The following is a 26,178-nucleotide window of genomic DNA, read 5'->3' as shown; positions in this document are numbered from 1 at the left end:
TAAAATACTATTAATAGCCTTTTAGTTATTTAGGAGTAATAGTATAATTCTAACTAAAATTAGCTTATAAATACTAGCCCTTTATTACTTACTACTCCCTTAGGCGCTTTAAAATAAAGCTTTATTTTATAATAAAATAGCTATACTAACTTAGCTATACTAACTATAGTTTAGTATAGAAGGAATATAAAATACTTAATTATTTTATTTATTATTACTAAAATTATATTTACCTTCTTCCCCTTAAATTAAGTAGTAGGTAGCCCTATAATAAAGTCTATTATTACTTTAGCCTAAGGTCTATTAGGAATTAATAGTAACTATAACTCTCTATAAAGGTAGTACTTCCTTAAGGATACCCCCTAGTAGACTAAATATATTTATATATAGCGTTTTATATTTACTAATAAGCCCTTTTAGTAAATTACTTTTTATAATAACTATATTATTCTTTTAATTCTAAAGTAGCCTATAAGAGGATTATTATAGTATAGCTGTAAAAGCTCTTAGTATACTATAGCCTTATTTAGAATATAGATATATCCTTAGAAATATAATATCCCTCTTAAGTCTACTAACTAGTCCTTATTAAGTATATTATTTTAGCTATAGATCTTTATACCTTATAGCCTTTTTATCTTTAGGTTTTTGCTTTAAATCTTATAAAGGTAGTCCTTTAGTAACTTAAGGGTAGTATTATATATTATTCCCTCCTTTAGGTTCTCCTTAGCGGACTATTAAGTAATAGGCTATTTATAATTAACTTATTCCCTAGCCTATTATGCTATTTAAAAGGGGTTTAGTACCTTTTTAGGTTTACCTTTACCTTAATAAGGTTAGCCTTCTTTAGCTTATAAGGATATCTTATTACTCTTATTCCTACTTAAAGCTTAAGACTTATTATCCTATAAAGGTATCTTACTATACTCCTATATATATATATTTCCTTCCCCTACTATACCTATAAGCTGCTTTTATAGTAATACTAGTAGGTAGGTATTACTTAGGGTTTTACCCTTATAGGTAGTTCTTCTTAAGGGCCTATTTACTAAGTTAGATTTTCCTATTTTATATTTAATAATAAAATCGAAGGCCGCTAAGTCTATATATTAGTATACTTAGCGCCTAATTAACCTTAGCCTATTTATAAAGGTCTATAGGTTATAGTAATTTAATAATACCTTTACTAAAACTATTACCCCCTTTATATATTATTACTAGTATTTAAATAACTTAATAATAGTAAATATTTTATAGTCTAGCGTCCTATAGTTTTATTCTATATTTAAGAATTTCCTTAACTAAAATACTATTAGGTACTAATATCCTTAGTCGTTTAGTTAGGATAAGATACTTACTATTATAAAACTTAATATATTTATCTTAATTCTAATAGGTCTTATTAAGTTAAAATAGTATAATAGTAAAGCCTTTCTAAATATATTTTTTAGCTCTTAAAAAGCTATTAGTTCCTTTTTATTTAAGTAGACTTTTCCTAGCTTTTTCCTATTCTTACTTCCTTTAAGGAGTATATATAGGGGTACTATAATTTCTAAATAGTTCTTAATAAATTTTCTATAAAAGTTATAAAACCTAAGAAATACTTAGATATTATAGAATAAGGTAGGCTCTTCCTATTAGGTTATAGCTTATACCTTAGTTAGGTCTATTACTATTTTATCTTTAAATAGGATAAATCCTAGGAACTTAACCGATTCTTAGTAAAATTTATACTTATTCGGATTAATATATAACTTAGCTAACTATAACTACCTTAAGATCTCCTTAAGATATTTAGTATATTTCTAGCGGTTTTTTAAGAAAATTAAAATATTATTTAGGTATATAATATAGATTATATCTATATACCCTTAGAGTACTTAGTAGATATAGTATTAAAAGGTAGCTAATATATTAATTAGCCTAAACAATATTACTAAATATTTAAAATACCTATAGTATATTTTAAATACTATTTTTTATTTATTACCCTTCTTAATTTGGATTTAATAGTAAGTATTCTTAACGTTAATCTTAAAGAATACTATAGCTCCTTAATATTAGTTTATAATCTTAAATATTAGTAGGAAGGTATATTAATTCTTTATTAAGACCTTATTAAGTCCCTAGTAATTTATATATAATTAAAGTATATTATTCTTTTTTAGTATAAATAGAATAGGTAATCCTATAGGTAACTTTAAAGGGTAGATCTTATTAATTTATAGGTTCTTATTTAGGTATTCTTTAAGCTCCTTTAGCTTTATTTAAAAGAGTAAGTAAATTAGTCTATATAGTAGTAATATATTTAGTAAGAGGTTAATTATATAATCTATTTATTTATATACTAATAAGATCTTTATACTATTTATATTTAGAATATCCTTAAACTCTTTTAGTTCTTACGGGATCCCTTAGGGCTATTCCTAATAACTCTTTAGTAGCTTAATAGGACTACCTTTTATTCCTATTACTATAAAGATCTTTACCTTATTCCTATATTTAACTTAAAACTTCTTAGGTACTAGTAGCTATACCTTTAACTAGTCCTACTAAAACTACTAATATACTCCTATAGGGTTTAGGTAGATCCTTAGGTTAGCTAATACTAATATCCCTAGTATAACTTATATTCGGTCTAAAGTTAGTCCTATATTAACTTTAATATAGTAGTAAGTAAACTCCCTCTCTCCCCTTCTACTATTTATTATATATATAGGTACTTCCTATATCCTATAACTAATAACTTAAAGACCCCTTATAGCCTAAAGGCTACTTTTATTTATTAAGACTTAGTAAAGTTTGTACTACCTTACTATTTATATATTAATAAGGTCTATATTAGTATAGCTATTTAATCCTACCTTAACCTCCTAGGTAGTTTATTCTAAAATCGTTATATTAGCTATAAACTAAGGTTACGCCCTATATTTTGTATTACTAACTAAGGTAAGGGTAGCTACCTTAGTTATTAGAAATTTCCCTATTTTTAGGGTTTTAGGTATTCTTTTACTTAGTAGCCTTCCTTTTAGTAGTTAAAATAATAGTTATTCCTACTCTACCTTAGTAGTAGTAGGCCTTTACTACTATAGGCCCTTTCTAAGCCTAAGGTTATAGATTTTTAAAAGGATTTCCTACTATTATACTAGGGTTAGTATACTTTTATTTCCTTAGTAACTTTCCTTTAATAATTTAGGTTCTCCCCTTTTCTTATATTAGTTTTCCTTTTTAGTTAGTTTTTAGTAAAGTCCTAAAGTTATTAAGTTAGTTAGACTATCTCTTCCCGTATAAGCCTTTTAATATTCTTATATAGATTAATTTAGCTCTATAACTTTAGTAGTAACTTACCGAAGTAGGAGAAGGCCCAATTAGGCTTTAGTACTTTACTAAAGTAGTTTTCGATTAAGTTTAGGTAAATACTAAACTTTATTAGGAATTAGCCTTTTCGTTATATTACTTTTTATTACTATACTATTAAGTAGGCTTAATAGTTAACTAAGTCTTTTAGTAAGGTAAGTATTTATTTTTAAAAATAATCCTAATTATTTTTGGCTATAGTTCGTTAATCTTTCGGTAGCTTATTTAGGTACCTTTCCTAGTATACCTAGCCCTAGGCCTATATATAGTTAAGGGCTAGTAGGATTTTCCGATAGTCCTTCTTAAACTTCCGCCTTACTTTATTAAAGGTATAGTTTAGGTTATAAAGCTATTCTTACCTTTTTTATAAAGTTATAGGTTACTTAAGTTTTAGTATATTTTTTACCTTAACTTTTTAGCTACTCTCTAAGGAAATATCTAACTCTCTTTAGGCCTATTTCTTTACCTTTTTTAGTTAATAGTTAGTACCTATCCTTAGGTAAGTGTAAATCTTTTTTTCCTTTTCCTTTAGCCTCTCTAACTCTTATAGCTAAGCTAGTCGTTCTTATACTACGGCTAGCGTTTCCGGAATAAAGGGTTCCCTTTAGGTACTCCTTAGTATTATTTTAAGGGAACTTAGTATACTTAGTATAAGGGATACTTTTAGTATTATATTTATCTTACCCTTTAGTAGGAAGTATAGTATCTCTCTTATACTATATATAGTAGGCGCTATTTTACTTAGGTAACTGTAATAGAAGCTTTAGAATTATAATGCATAGATCGGTAGATAATAGTTAGGTAAGTAAGTAAGCCTTTTTTTAGAAATTAAGTAGTATTTAAGACTAAAGCTTAGCCCTTCTTAAGTTTTCGGGCTTACGTTCCTTTTGTAGCCGGGGCGTACCTTAGGCTGCCCTACCTTCCTGTCTACCCAGGCTTTACCCGTGCGCCCCTGTCTACCCGGGCTTTACTCGTGCGCCTAGCCTTACAAAATACTCGAGTTCTCTATTTTAGTAGCTATAGTCAACTCGAAACAATAGGCCTTGCTTTATGTACTATAATAGGTATTATAAATTTTAATGCGTTAACTACTAAACTTTGACTTAATATTATAATCTGAACTTGTCCTACAAAGACGCCGTGGATTGATTTGTTAGGATAGTTTCAGTTCTCATTCCATACATACTTGCTCTCCATCTCAACTGCTCGCATGGCTATGGCGACTTCTTCTAGCTTTGCAACCACGTCAATGACTCCGTTGCTGACTCGTTGAAAGTACTGGTCGTTGGCCTCACGCCGTTTCCTCGCGAGTAATATGTCCACTGCTGGTTCCTCACCTAGTTTCATCCCGAGGAGGTCAGCTCCTCCGTCGCTGCTCTCTGGTCGCAAATTGATCGTCCCGACCGTGCTCCGGGCTGTGTCGGCTCTACTTCTGCTATGAGTGCCCTGAGCATCTGCCACTAAACCATGAAGGTTTCGTAATTTACCACCAGCAGTGAGGACATTACCCCCCTCAACAGATGTTTCAATTGCATCATCCGCTTCACTCCTTGCCCAGGCCTGTGCCAACGCTATCTGAGCGGTTCGGAGGTCTGCAAGTTTGATATCGTGTTCAGGCCCAAAGACATGCGTGCCCCCCGAGGCGGAAAGTTCCACCTCTTCCAGAGTCGCCTGCATCTCAGTCCAAAGTGCATCAGCTCTATCGGGATGGCGGGTGCTTGATGCATCATGTGGAGGACGTCCAGATCGCTGCGTATCACATGGCACAGCGAGGCCAGACCGCACAGATGCACTGCGTTCGAGATTAGCCTGCTCCCGTCGTGTGCTGGATGGGCCCGGGACGGATACTCCTCGTGCAAGTATGCTGGGCAAAGAGACGTGGGATGCTCCTGGGGAAGGATGTAAAAAGAGTACTGGTGGCGGGTCACGCCTTTTGCTCATCGTTTGCGGCTGAGAACTGAGATCTTCATTTGCATCCCCCACAGTAACAATAGAGCAATCTAGGTTCTGGCCATAGGATGCCATAATCAGCGGCTGCCCAGGCTGGAGGGACGCTGTCGATGGCTTCTCTGGAGACCTGTTTGAATCTCGGGGTTCTCAAATACAGAAAGGACAATATCATAAACTGCAGTATTACATAAGTATGTAGTACTTACGAGTACGGAGTACTCTAAGTAAGTAAGTATTATAGTACGTACTCCATAAGTACTTGAAGGAATACTCACTTCATTGTATCAGTAGAAATAAACTAATAATATTCCGTACTCCGTACAGAGTACTTAATTACATTTAACGTACATACTTACACCCACTGCAAGTACTTACGTACTCAGTGTATGGAGCACTTACTCCATACTTACTCCGTGCTGCGTCTTAATTACAGTACGGAGTACATACACAAGCGGGATCCGTTGAGAGTATCCACTTTTCTCATACACGGGATATCCAATTATCCGAGGCCACTATGATCATGTGATGTAGTTGTATACCTCTTTTGCGACCATTACCACTTAGGGCGGGAAAACCCTACCCAAATTTTGTGAAGTCGAGTCTTCGCAGATCACCGCTCCGCCGACGCAATCACGGACCATTAACGCGATACACATCTAATCGGTACGTTCGACTCCAACATAAAATCTTGGCTGTACCACCGTATTGTGGCCAATCTCTGGTGGCTTGTACTGACTTTTTCATTAACAGCAGTCATGGCTGGAGGCAAACCCCGTGGTCTTAACGCGGCGCGAAAGCTGCGAACGAACCGGAAGGACCAAAAATGGGCCGACCTTCACTATAAGAAGCGCGCCCTGGGTACTGCTTTTAAGTCCTCGCCGTTTGGTGGCTCGTCTCACGCCAAAGGAATCGTCCTCGAGAAGGTCGGTGTCGAGGCCAAGCAGCCGAACTCCGCTATTCGAAAGTGTGTCCGAGTTCAATTGATCAAGAACGGCAAAAAGGTCACAGCTTTCGGTATGTTGCTTCGTTTTGAGCTGGCTCCGGGGCCAATTGTGACTGACACTAGCTTTCAGTCCCCAACGACGGCTGCCTCAACTTTGTGGATGAGAACGACGAGGTTTTGCTTGCTGGCTTTGGTCGCAAAGGCAAGGCAAAGGGTGATATCCCCGGTGTTCGGTTCAAGGTCGTCAAGGTCTCCGGCGTCGGCCTGCTTGCTCTGTGGAAGGAGAAGAAAGAGAAGCCTCGGTCGTAATGGAAACGTCGTTGGAGAAATGCGAGATCACGCTTCGAAATGAGAGTCGCATTATTGATGTTATCTGCATTATCGTTCGGGTTTGAAAAGTCAAAGACTCGGAAGGTAGTTCCCGACTTATGCAAATGTTATTGCGTGCCAACCCGTCGATCCTTTCAGAGCATTACGGAATGGAGGTATGTTCCATTTGCCAAGGGAAAGATGTTCTTTTTGGTATAGGAATTGGAGTCCAAGTTACTTTACTATCGCGGTCTGCTCTGCCTCCCGGATCAGATAGTCAGCAGCCAGCCCAAAACTGATGGTCCCCCCAGTGATCCAGCATCCCTTCACAAACCACCACCAGCAGTCCGTTTCGCTCCCGAGGTTAACCTTCTTAATCATGATACCGAGACTGACCATCGCACCGCCGCAGCTACCCACAAAGAACGCTGGGCCAGCGCCGGAAGCGACCCCAGCAGCAGCGAGAAGCGCTATCTGAGCTATAGCGAGTCCAGTGAGAACAATTTTGCTGTCTTCATGATGCTTGAGGGCAATACTTTTAATGCCGGCTTTGGCATCATCTCCGACATCCATGTGTGCGTATATCATGTCGTAAAGGACTGTCCAAGCTACATTTGAGGCATAGAGGCAGGCCGCGGCCGTCATTGCATCCGAGTTTGACAGTAAGTCAATGCCAAGGGCGGGAAATCCCATGATTGCTCCCCACGAAAAGGTCAGGCCGAGCACAAATTGAGGATAATGGGTTATCCGCTTGGCCAAGGGGTATGTTGCAACCAGTGGGAGACTGAGGGTACCATACAGAATGCAGGGCAAGGGAAACTGGACCAGCACGGCGAGACCAGCCAGGAGTTGGCAGCCGGTGAATACAAGCCCATTGAACGGCTTGATTGCTCCGCGAGCTATCGGTCGAAAGCGAGTCCGACTGACATTTGTGTCGAGGTTTCTGTCCCAGAGATCATTGATCGTACACCCAGCACCACGCATGATGAGAGACCCTGTGAAAAACAAGAGTGAATACCCCAATACTGATCCCAGAGGGGCGAGAGGTGACAGCATCGGAGCAGCCATTAGCGTTGAGAAGAGACACGGGAAAAAGAGGTAGTATGTTCCGGTTGGTTTGTCAATGCGGATGAGCTCGGCGTAGGGTACCCATGCGCGGGGGAGCTTTGATAGGATGCCCGAAGTCGGTACTGCGTATGATGGTCGAGTGGAGTGACTCCTGATATGGCTTTTAAAGCTGTGGTCTCCTTCAATTACAGGTAGTAATTGTATCTTGCCATGGGGGAACGATTTCGTGGGTTTGGGGATGTGCTTTGCCTGAAAGTTGGATCTGAGCAATGACGAGCCAGTGGACGGTGATAGCGATCGCCTTGTGAAAACGGACCCTGAAGGTCCCAGAGAAGTAGTGCGTGAAGCACTGGACGTCATCGTATGTCTCATGGATCGCAACATTGTCAAGCAATGGCTAGGTAGACCATCAACTACTGGACGAGGACGGATGTGAGGAAGCCTCGCTTCAGGAACAGAAATACTCACCTGTTCCCTTCCTCGCGCAAAAGTGTAATCATGCGCTCTTATCGCCCTGCCTAGTTTCGACGAAAATTTCATGTCACAACATTGGTCATCTAACAACAGTTCGTCAATTAGTCAAAACCTGCTCTCCTGCGATGACGGAAGGGTAAAGGGTTGAAAATGCCTGCAACAAGCGCCAAGACATTTAACGGATGCACATGTACTGTAAGTACGGAGTACAAGTTAAGTACAACTACTTACTCCGTACTCCGTACTCCGTACTGTACAAGTAATTAATACTCCGTATATTTACAGTAATCGTGCCACGCCCCACCTAAAAGTGTAATACTGTACTACGGAGTACGGAGTAGTATTGTAGCCTTTGTGTGTACAAGTACGGAGTAATAAGTACTGTATTTACGGAGTACTTCCTTGGAAGTACTGAAGTACTTCAAGATACAGTTACTTGTAGCCTGTATTACATGTAAAGTACAGAGTAAGGTGCTGAGAATCCACCTTCACATGTGTACTAGGTACGGAGTTCCTGTAAGTACTGTACAGTACGGAGTACAAGTACAGGGTTAACAACCTAGCAGCAAAACCAAAGAGCGCGCCACTCGAGGAAGATTACGGTGGTGCCCAGCCACATCCCCAGGCACCGACCATCACGTGATGTCAGTCGTGAAGGGCCAGCATTGGTCTAGATTGCTTAGCAGCAGGCATGACAACCTTCACTATAGCTTCAACTTTAGCAAATCGCCTCAGACCAGCGCCTGTCGCCACTGCCTAGGTTGTGTGGAGGGCATATCGGTGTCGATTTCAATACGAGACCAAGACTTTTGGTGTCGTCATCGCGTCCGAACCTACTCATCTATCGGATACTACTCCTGTAAGCTTGTTCACTGACCAAATGCTGCTTGAACAACTGTCTGGCAGCATCACATCTCCCCGAAGACGCTGGCCTGGGTGTTATATGTCGAGATCCCTCAAATATGCCGACTTCGCTTCATCCACAAGCAAAGTTCGACCCCATACCGCCTGATCTCGACTTGCACGGCTTGGTTGACCAAACGCCCAACTTTAAATGGGTTCAGCGTGTCTCTCGCGCACAGATCCGAAGTCTTGGACAGCATGAGTTTGAAAGGCTGGTCCATACACACGTAATTGTTGGTGGAAAACCCCTCGTCATCGATGGATGGGATGTGGTCCTTCCCACCTGGCTGTTCAGTGCCAAGTGGATGGAAAACACCTATGACAAGAAGCGTTTGTCACCCCCCCTCCCCCCTCCTTCTTCTGCTTCTCACCGTTGAAATCTGCAATAGAGGAGAACGTTCGCGACATCCCGGCGGCGACTGATATTCCAATGACAACTGGGCATTATCTGCGGTCAATGAAGCAACTTACAAACCAGTGGACGCCTCATACCTACCGAGACGAGCGCAGACAGAGGCTGTATCTCAAAGACATCGATTGCCCGCCAGAATGGCGCGATGCCTTGCAGAGAGTAATTCATCCCAGCCTTTTCTATCTGAATGAGAATGTCACCACCACTGGTGGGAGCGGTTGCCAAGATGACGACGCGTTTCGTGGCGAGACCACCGCTGCTCCGGCAGGTGACCTGATGTCAAGTCTGCCGGAGGAGATGCGCGCGGAGAACCTTATGTGCTATATCGGTCACGAAGGCACATACACACCTGCGCATCGTGAGATGTGCGCCTCGATTGGTCAAAACATAATGATAGAGGCGTCGGGCGATGGGGCAGGCGAAAAGCGTGGAAGCTCCATCTGGTTCATGACAGAGAGCAAAGACCGGGAGGTTGTTCGCGAATACTTCCTTTCAATGCTTGGCCATGACATTGAAATCGAGAAGCACTTTGCGCAGATTAACGCCTGGAAGAAAGCTCCCTTTGACGTCTATATTGTCGAGCAACGCCCTGGCGATTTCATTCTCATCCCCCCACTTGCCGCCCACCAAGTCTGGAACAGGGGAACTCGAACCATGAAGGTGGCTTGGAACCGTACAACCACCGAATCACTCGACCTTGCCCTGCATGAGGCACTGCCCAAAGCAAGGCTCGTTTGCCGCGATGAACAGTACAAGAACAAAGCTATCGTCTATTTCACCCTCCAGAAATACCATGCAGAACTGCGGAAAATGGAAGAGAACTTGGAAGTGACGCAGACTAGCTTCATAGGCATCGGCCACGACCTCGTCCGAAACTCGCCCCGTGCCAAGCAGCTCACTGGCGAATTCAGGAAACTTCTGGGGCTCTATTCCGAGATTCTGGTTGATGAGGTATTCTTGTTCAAGGAAAGGGACGTCGAGCTTCTGCCTTTTGATTCTTGCATTACGTGCTCCTATTGTCGGTCGAACATATTCAACCGATTCCTGACCTGCAAACAATGCGTCCGAACACTAGTTACCGGAGAGGAGGACGCATACGATGTCTGCATGGAGTGTTACGCCATGGGCAGATCCTGCGCGTGCCTTTCGGGGCTTCAGTGGTGCGAGCAATGGACTTGGACAGATTTGGTCGACAAATACGAATCCTGGCGTGCAGTGGTCATCATGAACGATGGCTATATCGATGTTGGATCGTCTCCTCCTCCCTTCGAAGTGGCTCGCCAAAAGTCCGGAAAGAAATCGGTGGCTCAAATCTGCCAGGAAGCATTGAGACGGCGCCCTTGGAAGGATATCACCAAACCAGAACGTGAGCCGACACCAAGCGACTCAGATCAGGGAGTGGGCGGCGACAAAGTCAAAAAGAAGCCAAAAAGGAAGAAGAAGAAAGGCGATATTCGCAGATGTCATGTATGCTGTCACAAGGATTACAGCTACCGGGTCCATGAGTGTACGAATCCCGGATGCGCCGAAGGCTACTGCTACGGGGTGTTATACAGGGCCTTCGACATGATGCCCCAGAGAGTTCTCGAGGATGAATATTGGCAGTGCCCAAAGTGTCTTGGCATTTGCAGCTGTGGCAGCTGCAGGCGGTCAGGCAATCCAAATGCGTACACCCCCAAGAATACTCTGCTTGGTCATGACACGCGACCCATTGCGGATGACCGAAGTGTGGAGGCGTTGGTCGACTTTCGCATTCACAATCTCTCCTGGCTCAAAGCCGTAGGAGAAGAAAGCAGGAGCAAGGATAGCCGCAGGATGCAGCGTTTGAGGGAGCAAGCCGACAGTGCCAAAGCTCAAGATTTGACGCGACAAGTGGAGGCCGAGCAGGTAATCCATGACGAGGGTGGTCCTGGCGCTGCCCGCGTTACCAACATCATGTCTACTGAACATTCAGCTGGTAATGGGTATGGCGATCAAAGCGAGATTGTTGACCGGCATGCATCATCGTTAAGCGATTTTGCCACTTGCGCAGAATTAGCCCATGACGATGAGGGCACAATACTACCCGTTCAAGCTGAAGCCTTGGCTAGGTCATCAGACGCGGTCGATCCCAACACTTCGTCATATCCCGACCCTACTGTGCTCGTACGCCAGAGAATTGGTATGGGCTATTACGAGCAAGATGACACGCCGGACAAGATTCTGTTTGATCCGTATCAGCTCCCATCTGCTGAATCGATGAAACTTCCTGAGCTGGACGTGCCTGAAGTAGTTCAGAAATCCATCCGAGCCGCCAAAAGGAAGGCTAGACGAGAGAACGACGACCCGGACTTTGTCGTTGGAAAGAGCTACCACAAGAAGCCTCGCTTGGCCCAACAAGCAGATTTACTCGAGAGTATGGATCCTGCTCTCTTCGATAGCGCAGCTGTCTCGATGACACCTGTGCATGACCATGGTGCCGGTTTTGAATTGCAACCGCATCGGTCATCGGAATTACACGGGGAAAATCCAGATGGTGCATCGCAAAAGCGGCAAAAAATGGTTGATGCCAACGAACCCGCCTTGCGACATGCGAAGCCAACGACGTCTTACATAGAATCAGAGGACGCAGACCTGAATGACATGGAGGACGATAATGCTAGCTCTCGGTCAGCAAGGCAGCATGAGGCAGGCGTGAAACCTATCCATAACGACTTAACACGAGCCGCGATTGGTGCTGTCACGGATCATATACCCCAAAGCAATGATCTGCTTGCTTCGATGGGCAAGGTTCATAAAAGGCGAGGAAGGCCACCGAAAAGGCAGTCATTGGCAATGAGTTCGCCCATTGATGGAGAAGCTCAAGAGACTCAGTCCACCCCCTCAAGGAACTTCCCCAATAACGGGAGAAGTAGAGGTCGACCACCAAGATCGGATGCCTTTGCGACTCGGACAGCCTCAGAAATAACTGCTCCCGGTGCGGCACAACACGCTAGTGGAAATGACAAAGAACATGATGAAATTGCGGTTGAAATAGCCGTGCAATTGGAAAATCTAGCAACGGAAGTACCGCTGCGACGAAGCAGACGTTTCGGTGTCACTACCATCGTCGCGGCGACAGCAGAGTTTGAAGCAGAGGCCGACTCTGATGTCGAGGCACCGCCAGAACGGGAATCTCATACCAGTGATCGGGAGGTAACAACTGGCCCAAGACGAAGGGGCCGCCCAAGGCGATCTGATACTGCGACACACAAGCCATCAGTACGGAGGCGGAGCATGCCATTGAACCATCAATACATGTCCATGGCAGAACGAATGGCGCTCAAGGGCAAGAACTTCAAAATTGGCAAGCGGGCCTCCCGAAGCACCCCTCCTGTGGCATATACGGCCTTACCTGTGCCAGTCAGAATCGAGAGGACCATGGCTGAGATCCCATCATCGCATGGTGAGGTACCTCTGACCAGCAGGGTTCGTCCCGGATCCTCTCGTAACGGGCCAAATGACTCGTCGTCCTCGGAGAACCAGATCCTATCTCGGAAAGCTACGTCGACTCGGGAGGATGATAGTCAATCGGGCAACCGTACCAATGCCATTCGGCTCGCAGATTTAGACACCGACAACAGCCTTGAGAATGGGTTACCGCGTTCTGCAAGTAGCTCGGGGGACGACGATATTCCGTCGGGAAGGCGCAGTCCAGGCCCCGTGGGACGCTCCAAGACCCGTGGGGATGTCAGAGGCCGAGGCGGCTCTAGAGGTCGACCCAGGGGGCGAGCACGAGCCGGGGCGAGAGCCAGATTGCGAGACTGACGGTCAAGTTTTCGGTTAGCAACCAACACCGGAGAGTGGTAATGGTATTGCGTTGCATGTGATGTATACAGGCAGCGCTATGATGTGCGCATACATCTTGATTAAGGGACTAAACAAAGGCTGTGGATTATGCGTGCAGGTGTACTTGCTTTGCTGTAGTGTGGGTTAGACAACCAGCGTACATGACCAAGTGTGAATTACAAACGCATGGGGGGGGGCATGACTCAAGTTACCACGGCCTCTCAGTCCTTGCAGGTTGGGCTATTTTGCTGGACCATAAACCGAACATACTTGTACGGCATATCGACAGGTGCGATCACTTGCGAAAGGGTTTGATTTATTAGCAAATCCCCCATGCAAAATCAGTGACTACCCTTGGACTCTTGTGGTGTTCCGTCTTGCGTCCATACACAAAAACACAATCTTGTATACTTTGGAAATTCACATGCCATTCAAAAACCGCATGAGATGCAAGCATGGGAGAAGGGGATGAGGCGAAGCAATGGAATATTAGGATGACCAACAGTTGAAATGTCTCTGATTCGGATCCTCGCCCACTCGGTGCCCCCACGTTGGTATTCTTGTTGACAAGCATTCTTATCTGCTCACCCACCCAATCTGCCCCCGGCACTTCGTAAAACGAACTTCTGCACAACGACCGAGGGTTACAGTTAGGAGCTGGATGAATGGATTTCCCTAATACGGCAATGCAGGACTGGGACATCGCTGGGAGGACTTGATGTATACTTATATGGTGTCCATGTGTACTTGTGTGTAAGTACTTGCAGTACAGGAAGTACGGAGTATGAAGTACACCAGACAAAAGTGACGATTCAACTTTGATTGGCTACCACTACGGAGTAGGGAGTACAAGGTGAATCGACAGGTTTGCCACCCCACTAATACACAATAATATACAAGTACTTGTAGCTACATGTACAAACAAGTATAAGTATGACTTGATCTTCGTACAATAAGAGCTGTCAGGGAGATAAATAAATACATTGTGTTAATCGGCAATCCAACTAGCCACTACTCCGTACCTTGAAATTCATTTATGGCTTGCCGCTTCACAGTTCCGCTGATACTCTGATGCACGAATACGGAGTTATTGGGGAGGGGAACATGCGGGGCAAGTTGTACGTACTGAACAACTACACCTACTGTGCTTAAGTACCGTATTTACATGAATTATAAGTATTTTACTCCGTAGAACCATGTACTCCGTACTTCGTAAGTTACAGTATGTACTTAGTACTCCGTATTCATGACACCAAACTTTGGCGTACTTGGGGATATGTAGACGATTCTGTGCTTGTCGATGCCTTCTGCGCGGTTCTGTAGATTGGTACCTTCGTGCTTAATGGATTAGAAATACAAATTTCGGGCACTACAGTCAGTACCTGTTCCCTACCAAGTCGCATGTTGGAAGCTGAGGTCGGAGCGGACCACCTAGTAGGTGTTGTTAACGCAGTCTGACTGAAGAACGAGGCAGCACCAAGGGTATTGCCAGGAGAGATACAAGTATCCAGTTGTCGAATAGACGGAGGCAGACGACATAGTGCTATGCTACGAGTGGTACGAGCACACAACCACCTATTAAGCACGTATGGTTACGTTGATAATTTCCGTAGTCCTCGAACTCATGCCAGGTACTCGGAACTTGCCATAGATGCATCAAACAGACCGACGCCTCACTTGGGTGACCACAGCTTAATCTGGTGACCGTTTCCTTCCTCATACCTCAAAGCCTGCTTCGTGAATCAGTCAATATGCCCATCCACCGACACACGGCGCAAAGTGCAATTTCATCACCCACAAGTCTCACCACGACTAATCTTGATGGGCTGCAGTAGAATTGGAACACGACATCCTGCCACATCTCTCATCGACAGATGAGAAACACATTGTGCGAGCACCTCAAAATTTCTCGTATTTTGTAGGCCTCCCCCCCCCCCCCCCTACATGGTCGTCACGGCCCCTCCTTCACCCGACGCTGTATAAATATTAGGCAATGACCCCTCCAGCGTCAAGAAACGAACGACCCCGACTTAGTCAGGCACCTTATCCATCGTCATGTTAGTCCACCGGGCTTGCAATTCTTCAGCAACAACATTACTGTACTTGTTGGCAAGTCGGGGTCTGGATGGACTGGGCTCTTGGGAGGAATCTGAATGGCAACCGGTGCTGTACAGCATGAAGCATATCAGCGCAACTATGCAATGTCGAGACCAGGCAACAGCAACTCGTGGAACTGCGAAGCCTCCTTTCGTCGACTGCCATGCCAATAATTCCCTGCTGAGGCGGCAACATGACCATAATCTGGTAACACTAGACAGATTCGTTCCGCTTCGAGATTTTTTGCAGGTCCACCACGAAATGATCAGGGTCAGCCCTGGCAACTCTCGCAGTAGCCGCAGACTACGTCGTTGATTTGGTCGACAGCGCGCCGTGAGATCTCTGCGACGTTTAGCTACGCCCAGCCCGAACATCCATAGTGTGTCGCATACATCAGCTGGCCCCAACCTGATTGGAGCAAGGCCGCCTCGTCTGAGAGGTGCACCCCAGTCGCATCATATCGACGAGATAGTAATGTTTCATGAAGCCCGGTCCGCTAAGACGAGCGACGACATGGCTGGACCAGGCACCCTGTGTGGAAGTGACATATCCTTGAGGATCTGGAAGGAATTTCGAAGGAGGCTGATGCCATATGCAAGCCGTCATTACTGGTGAATGATGCATCGATTAGTACGAGACTGCCAGGTGCATCGAGGAAATTCCGGTTCTGACTCGGTACGCAGGAGCTAGTTGCCAACCCCTAAACGTTTTCCCTATCTTGTTATCGTTCAGGTTGAGCTACCAGGAATCACAACCTTGAGATAGCAAGCAACCGTAAATCAATAGTTCGGATTAGTTATGTACCTATCAACTAATCCTGGCAAGTTCAACACCGCAACGCCAAGTCGTGAAATGCGCCCAACTCCCTCGACGAAGGCAGAAAAGGTGGCTTGCTCGTCGCTCCAGTCCAGGTCGATCGCTTACTCGGGTCCATCCACGTCATTTCAGAATAGCAATTAACAGCAGAAGAATTATGATGAGGACAACAATAACCGTCATTTGCTTGTGCTCGCCAGCGCCTCTAGCCACTTTGCCCAACGTCCCCCGGGCACGGTCAAGGCGATTCTGGTGGCGGTCAGTGGCGGTATCGACGTCATCTAGCATTGCGACATGGTTGTCGAGTTCATTGCCGATCTGCATGCTCAGCTCTCGTTGGCGTCCGATGGACTCTCCCAGCTGATCAAGCTGCTCGTCTTGCCGATCCAAGATGTATGAATGGTAATCATGAAGCTGCTGGTTGGTGATGGCTTCAGTTCCCTGGCGGTAACCAGCAGAATCTGTGTCGGCCGGGAAGTCACGGTAGGAGCCAAACAACTCTGCATTTGGCGAAGGTGGTTGATCACTGAAGCGAACTGCTTTGGGTTTCCTATTGGTGGTAGTTGAAGTCGCATGAGCAAAGTCATCGGCTAGCTCCTCGGAATTGGCCTGGTGGATGGTTGCTTCTGATGAAGGTGTAGAGAAGCCATGAAACTGTGCTGTCAGGTCATCTAATTGCTTCTGGAGCATTGGCAGTGCATCCGTAACGCCGATGACTGCGCTACGCGAGGTTGGTGGTTGGTCAGCCCAATACTTAAGGGGGGGGGGGGTTCCGTAAGAGAGCCGATGGGCCACATCCACGCGCAACTTTGACTCACTTGGCATCGTCAGCCTGCGTCATGCGCACCTCCTCCTGTCGCAGGGTAGCGAGCCCAGTACGAAACTGCTCCAAAGATCGTGACAGCTGTTCTTCTTGAGTATCACTGTCAAGGTCGAGACTCTGCGAACGTTGCCGTTCCAGCAATAGCAGTTTGATATGGTCAGCGAGCAGGAAGAGATGGTTCGATTTCGACATGGCGGCGGTGTCGTATCTACATGCAGACGGCCGCACAATTTCTATAGAATCGACCAGAGGGCAGAATATATTATTTTGTGATATAGTTAGGCTCTGCAGTTAAAACAGGAAAGCCAATGTTTCGAGGGTGGAAGCCTCAGTAAATCTCATGGAGGTAAGTGACGGACATGCGCCTCTCTGGCATGTACACGGGAAATGTTGGGAGGACAGAAAGCAATACCAGCTAACACTATGCCCCTTGGCTACTTAGTAAACATCAGTATTTTGGCAGCCCCTCTAGCTCGTCTCGAAGTACTGTATGGAGTACTCTGAAGTCAAATTACGTTTTAACTGCGCTTCTACCGTTATGTACGGCTTAGCTTCAAATAATTCAGACATCATCATATGTTTCTATTTTAACTAATTAAGTTGCATTTTCTTCTAGCTAAACATTTTAATTATTGGCATGTCCTATATATATTAATGCAATAATAAGATAAAATACTCAAGAATCAAATACTAAGTAATATTTAAAACTTTGATTAATTATAAAATAGACAATTTTTACTCGAAATCGTATGTTATCACTATATTCTTAGTAACCCCTTTTTTTGGATGTGGTTTTGTACTATTACATTTATGAAGCGCTAGAAGGTTCAATACGCTGAGTATAGAGAAGAGAAAGTGACGACCTGGATTCTACGTTATTGGGTCAGGTTTCTTTGAACCATCCAAGGATATGCATGTCCAAGGCTCAATAAATCAAATTTGGGAATTGGAAGAAAGCAGTTAATAATATTCAATCGTAACTTCAAATAAAGAATGAATGGAGCTGCAGAGCCAACCGAGCTACCGTACTTACTTACAGTAAGTACAGTCTACGGAGTACAAGTACAAGTAATGCAAGGGCCTTCTCATATCACGTGACTCGACGAACCTCACGACGCGACCGAATCATGTTTTAACTCGAATCGCAAACCACACGCGCAAGGCATGCTTTCCATAAGCACGGCGTAATTCTTCGAGATGCAGCCTCAATATCGCTCATTCGCGCAGCAGGCACCACAGCGCTCTCCACATGGGCAGAACCAACGCCGTGGGGGGATAGGCATGTTCCATCTATTACGTGACAGCCGGCATTGTACTAATGATAGTAGGCCCGATGATGTCTTCAGGCCCTCACCCGTCCGCACCTCTTTCCCAAGTTCAGATAGCCCAGCAACAGCAGGCCCAGGCTCATGCCAATGAGATGGCCAAGCGTCGTAGTCGGAAACCCACTGACAAGAATATACCCGATGGCATTGAGGACAGCATCATCGATTCTGAGGGAGTTCAGCGATATAATCACTTGAGAGATCTTGAGCGGCTTCTGGATGCGACGACCACACGAAAACGTCTTGACGTGACAGAAAATTTCAATCGAGGTCCAGCTAAGGTATGGGTTCAGTCTGCACCCAAGAATATCAGGACATTGCTCACGTCTCATGTCTTCCTCCAGCTCACCAAGACCTTGAGGATATGGATCAGCAATACTGCCGAGGATCAGATTTGGCAAGGCAACACCCTCAATGTAGATGCTTTTGACTTTACTCCTAACATGGAAGCCTCGTACCGTGTCAACATCGAAGGGCGCCTCCTGGACGACGACGAGCAGACTGGCTTGGAAGCCAACAACTCCGAAAGAGATTTCCGTGTGGGTGACTCTCAAAGCGCGGATAAGATGGAGCAGGACGAACCATCCTTAACGAAGAAATTGTCACCGCATGCCAAATCAGCGCAACACCGGCTCTCGTACTTTTTTAAATGTATTTCTGTTGATTTTGACTGCTCAAAGTTCAGGACTTCCTCTGAACTTAACGTGGACTGGAAAAAACCGGAAGCCTCCTCGAAGAACCAACCAACAGAGAGTCAGCCACAAGCAACGGATTTCGATGTGTTAACCTTTAAGCGCAATGGCGACGAAAATGCAAACATCATCGTTAACCTTCATCGTCACGAGTCACCCGAACGGTATCAGCTTAGCCCTGAGTTGGCAGAGGTGGTGGATATGTCCGAGGCCACTCAACAGGAAGCCACCCTGGCCCTGTGGGAGTACATCCGGCTCTGGGGCCTACAAGAGGACGAGGAGAAGCGTAACTTCCGCTGTGACGAGCTTTTGAAACAGGTCAGCACACACGAAAGGCGTGTCGGGGATGAAATCTGCGGCTAACCCCCTACAATTAGGTCGTAGGCAGAGATGTGGGCTACATACCCCTGCTCAGCGACTATGTGACGCAACACCTCCGACCGCTGCCGCCCATTCGCCTAGCTTACACGATTCGTGTCGACAATGAATTTCACAAAGATCCGCAACCGACCGTATACGATGTACAGGTACTAGTTGACGATCCGCTTCACGTGGAACTGCAGCCACTGATCAACAATGCGCGGCACGCAAACGTGCTGAAGGAAGTCAGCGCCCTGGATGAGCAGTTGGCCAATCTCGTCCAGGACATTGCTGGCTCAAAAGCCAAACACTCGTTCTTTACGTCCTTGAGCGAAAACCCAGCTCCATTCCTCAACAGTTGGCTCAGCTCCCAGAAACGTGATCTCGAGGTAGTCATGGGTGAGGCTTCGAGAGAAGATGGTGAAGGTGCCTACGGTAACGAGTGGCGCAAGGGTGGTGCAGGCGGCGTTTGGGCAACCCAGAACGCGCGCGAAAGCGTAAACGTTCTACTCTCGAGGCAGCGTTAGGCTAGTATGCTGGTCAAGTCGCATCGCAGAAGCCGAGCAATAGCAACCTGGGTGGATAAGGGCAAGTGAAATGTCATGAGGTGCACAGCAAGTGGATGGGCGTTTGCCGGTGTCGGGATCGATTGTAAACGGGCGCCTTTACAGTATTCAAGTAAAAGATGCTGTGGGGCATTGCCTCAGCCGTGCATGGGTGGGAATACTGTACTTTCATTTGTTGAATTTGATCAACTGGCCTTAGGACTGGTTAATGCGCAACATTCACCACTCAAGTCAAGCAGAGTGGTCGAATTTGGTCATGGCTCTCGCTCGACGGATTCTTCAAGGTTGTTGGTCCCATGGACGTTCTCGATCGATGAATGAATGAGTGGCAAACTTGCCAATGGTGGCTAGGGAGATCTCCCGTTCCGCAACATGCCTTTTTCAGCACCAAAGCGACCTCTGATATGGGACCCTGTTACCGCTGAGAAACGACTGGAGTCGGCGGCATGTTTTTGATTTGCTTGATTAGAAATTCCCTTTCATCAATGAACTGCTCGTCGTCGGTGCGGTCCTCGAGAAAATGAGATAAAAATGTTAACAGTTTCTCGCGATTCATGAGAAGGATTTTCTGGACCGCGATAGACTTGTGTGGGTTGGCGACGAACACTTTGAATACATGGAATCCCTCGTATTGAACCATTTTCCTTTCGTCGCGCAGCAAGTTCATGCATATCTTGAGATGGTCGCCTCGGTCAACGTAAGCTGTCATGACGCTGTAGTTGGAGCGGTCCAGGAGAATCTCTCCAAGAAGCTTGATAGATTGCCTCTTGGTAACGTAGCTGTTCGACTGTACCAAAATCTTATTGTACTTCTCAAAGAAGAGGTCAAAGTTAACCGAGAGATAGCGAGGCACCAAGTCTTTGTGCCTGGTCAAAAGCTCCTGTGTGACTAGTCAGACAACCGAGCAACTTCGAATATCAATTCTGGCTCACTCTAAATGTTGTGAAGGCATCTGCCGCGACCTCGAATGAGCTCTTGTCGACCCAGTCAAAGAACTTCCAGAAGACACCCCGGCCAGTCTGCGGTCGAGCTCGGTCGATCGCATTCAACCCTTTGGCACTGGAGCCTGGTTCGTCGCCGTCATCGTAGAGAATGATGGCTGCTGCAGCCTCATTCTTGAGAAGCTCACGGAGCACTGAGCCAGCAGGAGTGGCACTCTCTTTGTGGTCATAGGCTCTGCAGAGTTCAACAAGAACCTGCGGGCGGTTGCATACAACATATGACAAGGCAATGGGGTCGCTCTTGGGGGCTGCCGCAGCCGGGCGGAAGCGAAAGACGTACGAGAAAATTATTTGGGTGTCCTTTCTAGACTCGAATGGTAGGCGGTGCAGCGTGACGGCGAGAAGGTGGAGAAGATCTTCGTCGATAAGACCCGTGACAAGCTGGTATATCTGGTCTGGTGAACTGTCCAGGTCTTGATGAGCTTGGTTAGTCTCACATGGCGATTCAGTCCACTGAGTGTTTGGCAGGAACCAACCATGCGTGCCTTGCAAAATCACCTTCATCTGACTTAAGACGCGGGCAATCTCTTCTGCCTAGTGACATCAGCAAGAAGAAGCCGATGGAATGACAAGGCGCAGGTGCCTGAGGATGCAGACCTTTGCGGGGAAGTTTGGGCCTTCAAGCTTCAAGACAAGCTCACGGGCCTGCCTAGGCAAGTCGGCTGCTGCCCGTGAGCGTGTCCTGCCGAAGAGGAACGACATGATGCTGCTCGGATATCTCCAAGGCGCGGGGCAGTGACACTGCCTGACCAATCAACCAGACAGGTACATGAGCATTCCGGTATTGCCGATGCGGAAACTTGCTGAGAGAGTATTCGATAAATCGACTGCCGTCCGGACTCAAACCTGGACGTGCGGGGTGATCATTGACTCCTGGCTATAGATGTTGTGAGAGGTCAGCTTTCTATCTATTATGTATCTTGAGGAGAGAGGAGGCAACCTCGTATGTATTGGGAAATGGGGGATGATCCACTGATTTCTGAAAGTGGGTATGTATTAATTATGGAAGTCGTTACTCCGTACTCCGTACTCCGTACGTTACAAGGTATTATTACTAGCACTGTAATACTAGTGGTGCTGATGCATCAGGAAGTGTGACCCCAGTTACGAACTACCGCCCACAGGCATGTTTGACTACAGAGTGTGGGGTCGAAACAGTATTGTCCAACTAGGAACATCTATAAATATATTCATAATTGGGCTACAGAAGCACCAAAATACCAAGATAAAGCAATATTACATTACACTAAAGCATACTTGTACGATTTCGCGTGATAAGAAACCCATACATATTAGTATTATTATAATTTATGTAACCGTATATTCCAATGACGTTTACGTTCAATTTCCTAAAACTTATAAATTCAAGCATTTTAATACTCTTTATTATAACCTACTTATAAGCATTGTTAATTAATATATTATATAAAAATTAAAAAATGAAGTTACTTGTGCACGGTTAAATAAAATATCAGTATTATAAAGCTCATGTATATCTACTATTTATAAACATAAGTTAATCATTATTACATGTTAGTATCAACAGAATCGAAGTAGTGGTTGTTTCTAGTGTATTTTGTCTTGGCGGTCCTTGGTTAAGTTGTTAGATGTTATAACGCTCAATATGGTGTATGTACGGCAACATTGTGCTTCACAATCCACGCTCCCCACCAACCCCCATTCAAACCGCCAAGGGCTCGTTGACACGAAGGCGGCAAAGGAGACGGCTCCGAAATGACGACCGTCGTTGCTGGATTGGCTACCGGGCCAGGTCAGTAGACGCACCAGTGTAGGCTGCTGTCACTGACCAATCCAGTCAAGTTGAAGGCCGTCACAGATCTAGTGGACAAACTTACCGACGACCTTGAAAGGGCCACCCTCCTCCCTCAAGGTCCGTCCATAAATGCCTATGTGCTATACATGGCGATGCTCAATGAACCCTCATCTGACGAACAGCTTGCTCAGAGCGCAATAACGCCCTGGAAGATCTGAAAATATACAGTAGAGACCCAAGAGATGCGGATCCTATTTTCACCAAGAATGTCCGTTGCCGGAGTTATCGAACTTCCGTTCTGCATTGCACAATCTGACACTCTAGCAGGGCATCTCCATGCTCCTCCGCCATGCATTCCACAGCCCATGCACCGGGACAGTCCAAGCCGCCCTTCGAGTTTTGGCAAACGCCATGCTGCTTAAACCTGAGACGCGACAGATGTTCGTCGACGAGAGATTTCCTCCAAAAGCCAGCAGTGAACTTGCGACAGACAACTGGGATAATGAGTTTCTCATCTCCCGTATCCTCTTTCTCTCCACCTATGGCACAGATATAAATCTCCTGGAGTTGATCGATAATTACCAACTTGCCGACCATATTGTTCAGAACCTGAAGCGGCATGTTGAGGCCTTGTCGGGTAGGGCCAAGACCAAGGCCGAGCCGATGGAAGAAATGGCACTCGAAGAAACCTTGAAGCTCATGTTCAACGTGACTCACTTCTGCAAGGCGAAAGTGTCATCCTTCACTCCCGGCGTTGCTCATGCCGTCGCTCTCCTTTGGAAACAAGACATTATGAGTGATAGGCCTCTAGATCCCCCTTTCGGCCCTCTTGTCAATGCTCTCCTTAATCTTGACCTCGAAGCTGATGAAAGTCTCGCCACGCTCTATCCTAACAGTGATGCCACGAGAGTCTCCGCGAGGCTGATAGAACTTGCTGGAAAGTCGATGGTAGCATACAATGATAGTGAGCTCGAGACCACTGTGACGCCACTAATTAGCCTTACTGGCAAGATTTATGAAAACGCCCCGGAAACAGTGCGCCAACACCTGCGAGAATCGCTCCTCCCTACCGCCGAAGATAGACAGGATGTGCTGGGGCGGGGGCGCTCACTGTCGTCAAAACTACTTACAAACTCAATAAACCCAATGGCCCCAGCCTTGAGGAATGCCATCTCGCACCTTCTATTCGACCTCTCGGACAGAGACGCATCAAAGTTCGTGGAAAACGTCGGGTACGGTTTCGCATCAGGTTTTCTCTTCCAGAACAACGTGCCAATTCCTGCTTCGGCAACCGAACCCTTCAACGCCAGGGACACCAGCCGGATACAGAAGCCGGTAAACCCAACCACGGGGCAGTTTCTCGACAGGGAGCTTGCTGTCGATGTGCCAGAAATGACGCCGGAAGAAAAGGAGCGAGAAGCTGAACGATTGTTCGTGCTCTTCGAAAGGTATGGCCTAGCATGGATGCCGTTGCACAATCGTTTGAAATCTGACGTCTCCCCCAGGTTGAGGAATACAGGTGTGGTCGATGTTCAAAACCCCATAGAACGAGCGGTTCAGGAAGGTAGATTCCAGGAACTGGACGACAATGAAGTCGAGCACCTAAGTTAACCGCGAAGAAATGGCGCAGTCCGGTTGAGACGTGTCCCGGAAATAGATGCCTGCGTTGTATAGGAGTTGTGAGACAGGCGCATCAAGTCAAGTGGACGCTGCCCAGTGTTAGTGCGAGGGTTGTCCTCATCCTACAGGTTACCTCCACATCTAGGTTTACTATGTAACTGTGTGTCGGGGAGCAGATAGAATTCATCGTACTGGCAGACGAATAGGCGCCCCCATCTACCTACCAGCAACAGATGGGCAGCCTTGTGGAGGAGACTGGTCAGGGTGATAGGGCGTATCCTGCGTGGACTGAAGCAACAAGTGCCATCGGGATGCGGAGGTGATATCCCGGCATTAGTGAGGGTAGATGCTCTGCGAGTCGATGCGAGAAAGGGAAGATGGACGACAAAGGAAGAAGGCCAAGACGATGATGACCAGCGGCTGGTTCGCGGCGCGGCAGGCAGAAAACAATGTCTATTGCGTCAATGGCACAGCTGCTACTGCGGTGCGTAGCTCATTTGACGCACTGGAACTGTTCTATTCAATTTCATTATATACTGTGCTCCTCCTTCTCCTCCTCCTCTCCCAACTCCCCTTCCTGCTCCTTCTTCACGTCACGAGTTGTCATATCGTTACTTCTTTCCTCAATATCACCCGGTGCAATTGCTGGATCCTCCATTCATTCAGCCACTTCATTCGAGGCACAAGGGGCATGGCAAGGCAAGTTCAGCCAGCGTGACAGTTTCTCCCACCTGCAAATACACTCGCCTCTCACCAGCAACCCCAGCCTTCATACCATCGTCATTAATACCCTGAGCTCCTACTTCCATCCACACCTGCACCTCGAGCGGAGGCTAACTCTGCCGAAAATGGCTACTTTCAAGCGGCAAGCCAACCACGAAACAAAGTTCAGTCGTGCCGTTGACGAGAGGTGGGTTTCATATCGTCCGTCCAAGGAGGGGCCTTCCTAATGTTCCCTCAGTATCTACCCCAGCGTTGAACTCGCATCACCAGGCTCTCACAACCTGTCACCCATCGCTTCAGATCCCAAGATGCCCAGGACCGGTGTTGATGGCGAGCCCAAAAAGCCATGGAACACTCATTCCGGCCCGTACGCGAATGACCGGGTTGTGAGGCTGCAGCAGCATCGTATCTGTTCAAATCCGCCTCCACCTCCACCTGTCAAACACCGCGGAATAGGCATGGGGGGGCGCGTCCAGGCCTTAAACGCATCCCGTCGCCCCATCCAGGCTCGAGTGTTGGCAGAGAACGCAGCTGGCACCCAGCGGGCAGCAGGCCCCGAGCACAAGCGTTTGGCAGCAGAACGTCAGAAGCGAGAAAGCAGGAGTCATGCCGAATGGGAGGTTGAGGGGATCATTGACGACTGTATCGAAGCTGATACGCTGAGGCATTACTATCTGATCAAGTGGAAAGGCTGGGGGACGAAGCATAATACCTGGGAACCGAAGCGCAACCTGGTGAAATGCGCTGAATTCCTACAGAACTACCACAGGGAAAAGAAAGACAAAATGATAGGAAATTTTTGAACTGTGTCCCAGGATCGGATTGTTGCCGGGTTGTCAACGAAGATCGTGATATACTTGGCTAACACGAGAACCCTGTTGCAACTACTTTGCACACAACTATCGATTATGCGTGATCCATGCATGACCCTTTCGAGGAAGTTTTTTCGACTAGCAGTGACTATTTTACCGTGGTGTCTTGTGAAGCTGTGATGCGAAGTAGCACCCGCAAGGCCTAGCCGTGATGGACAAGAACCAGTGCGAGAGCTGATCTTCTTGCGACCGAGGAGTATTTTCCAATCGATCGCCCGCCTGGGTCATACATTCTATGCAAGATTACTGCACTAGCCTGCAACAGAGATGCCACGGCGGCACAATG

The 26,178-nt window shown here is 46.3% G+C and overlaps 9 protein-coding genes across 9 annotated transcripts; 5 read left to right on the top strand and 4 right to left on the bottom strand.

Annotated features, from left to right (window-relative positions):
• Positions 1-4,521: 4,521 nt before the first annotated feature.
• Positions 4,522-5,587, bottom strand: DCS_07871 (uncharacterized protein; the record flags this gene model as incomplete). Its single annotated transcript, XM_040805154.1, has 3 exons — positions 4,522-5,426; positions 5,514-5,527; positions 5,583-5,587. The coding sequence occupies 3 exons, from the start codon at positions 5,585-5,587 to the stop codon at positions 4,522-4,524; spliced, it is 924 nt and encodes a 307-aa protein (XP_040655258.1).
• Positions 5,588-6,062: 475 nt separating this feature from the next.
• Positions 6,063-6,559, top strand: DCS_07870 (ribosomal protein S28; the record flags this gene model as incomplete). Its single annotated transcript, XM_040805153.1, has 2 exons — positions 6,063-6,321; positions 6,381-6,559. 2 exons carry the CDS (start codon positions 6,063-6,065, stop codon positions 6,557-6,559), a joined length of 438 nt encoding a protein of 145 aa, XP_040655257.1.
• Positions 6,560-6,793: 234 nt separating this feature from the next.
• On the bottom strand, positions 6,794-8,011 carry DCS_07869 (para-hydroxybenzoate-polyprenyltransferase Coq2; the record flags this gene model as incomplete). Its single annotated transcript, XM_040805152.1, has 1 exon — positions 6,794-8,011. One exon carries the CDS (start codon positions 8,009-8,011, stop codon positions 6,794-6,796), a length of 1,218 nt encoding a protein of 405 aa, XP_040655256.1.
• A 1,052-nt stretch (positions 8,012-9,063) lies between these two features.
• Positions 9,064-13,202, top strand: DCS_07868 (uncharacterized protein; the record flags this gene model as incomplete). The annotated part of the gene is made up of 2 exons (XM_040805151.1): positions 9,064-9,334; positions 9,394-13,202. The coding sequence occupies 2 exons, from the start codon at positions 9,064-9,066 to the stop codon at positions 13,200-13,202; spliced, it is 4,080 nt and encodes a 1,359-aa protein (XP_040655255.1).
• Positions 13,203-16,259: 3,057 nt separating this feature from the next.
• Positions 16,260-17,151, bottom strand: DCS_07867 (uncharacterized protein; the record flags this gene model as incomplete). The annotated part of the gene is made up of 2 exons (XM_040805150.1): positions 16,260-16,857; positions 16,955-17,151. The coding sequence occupies 2 exons, from the start codon at positions 17,149-17,151 to the stop codon at positions 16,260-16,262; spliced, it is 795 nt and encodes a 264-aa protein (XP_040655254.1).
• Positions 17,152-18,292: 1,141 nt separating this feature from the next.
• Positions 18,293-19,863, top strand: DCS_07866 (SWIB/MDM2 domain protein; the record flags this gene model as incomplete). Its single annotated transcript, XM_040805149.1, has 3 exons — positions 18,293-18,565; positions 18,629-19,294; positions 19,354-19,863. 3 exons carry the CDS (start codon positions 18,293-18,295, stop codon positions 19,861-19,863), a joined length of 1,449 nt encoding a protein of 482 aa, XP_040655253.1.
• Positions 19,864-20,317: 454 nt separating this feature from the next.
• On the bottom strand, positions 20,318-21,605 carry DCS_07865 (uncharacterized protein; the record flags this gene model as incomplete). The annotated part of the gene is made up of 4 exons (XM_040805148.1): positions 20,318-20,782; positions 20,835-21,316; positions 21,380-21,437; positions 21,501-21,605. 4 exons carry the CDS (start codon positions 21,603-21,605, stop codon positions 20,318-20,320), a joined length of 1,110 nt encoding a protein of 369 aa, XP_040655252.1.
• A 1,032-nt stretch (positions 21,606-22,637) lies between these two features.
• DCS_07864 (guanine nucleotide exchange factor synembryn) lies at positions 22,638-24,288 on the top strand (the record flags this gene model as incomplete). The annotated part of the gene is made up of 4 exons (XM_040805147.1): positions 22,638-22,674; positions 22,720-22,794; positions 22,860-22,945; positions 23,002-24,288. The coding sequence occupies 4 exons, from the start codon at positions 22,638-22,640 to the stop codon at positions 24,286-24,288; spliced, it is 1,485 nt and encodes a 494-aa protein (XP_040655251.1).
• An 857-nt stretch (positions 24,289-25,145) lies between these two features.
• Positions 25,146-25,823, top strand: DCS_07863 (uncharacterized protein; the record flags this gene model as incomplete). The annotated part of the gene is made up of 2 exons (XM_040805146.1): positions 25,146-25,207; positions 25,259-25,823. The coding sequence occupies 2 exons, from the start codon at positions 25,146-25,148 to the stop codon at positions 25,821-25,823; spliced, it is 627 nt and encodes a 208-aa protein (XP_040655250.1).
• Between the last annotated feature and the right edge of the window lie 355 nt (positions 25,824-26,178).

Source organism: Drechmeria coniospora, chromosome 03 (assembly GCF_001625195.1).
Source record: "Drechmeria coniospora strain ARSEF 6962 chromosome 03, whole genome shotgun sequence".
Taxonomy (NCBI): domain Eukaryota; kingdom Fungi; phylum Ascomycota; class Sordariomycetes; order Hypocreales; family Ophiocordycipitaceae; genus Drechmeria; species Drechmeria coniospora.
This window is presented reverse-complemented; position numbering and strand designations above follow the sequence as displayed.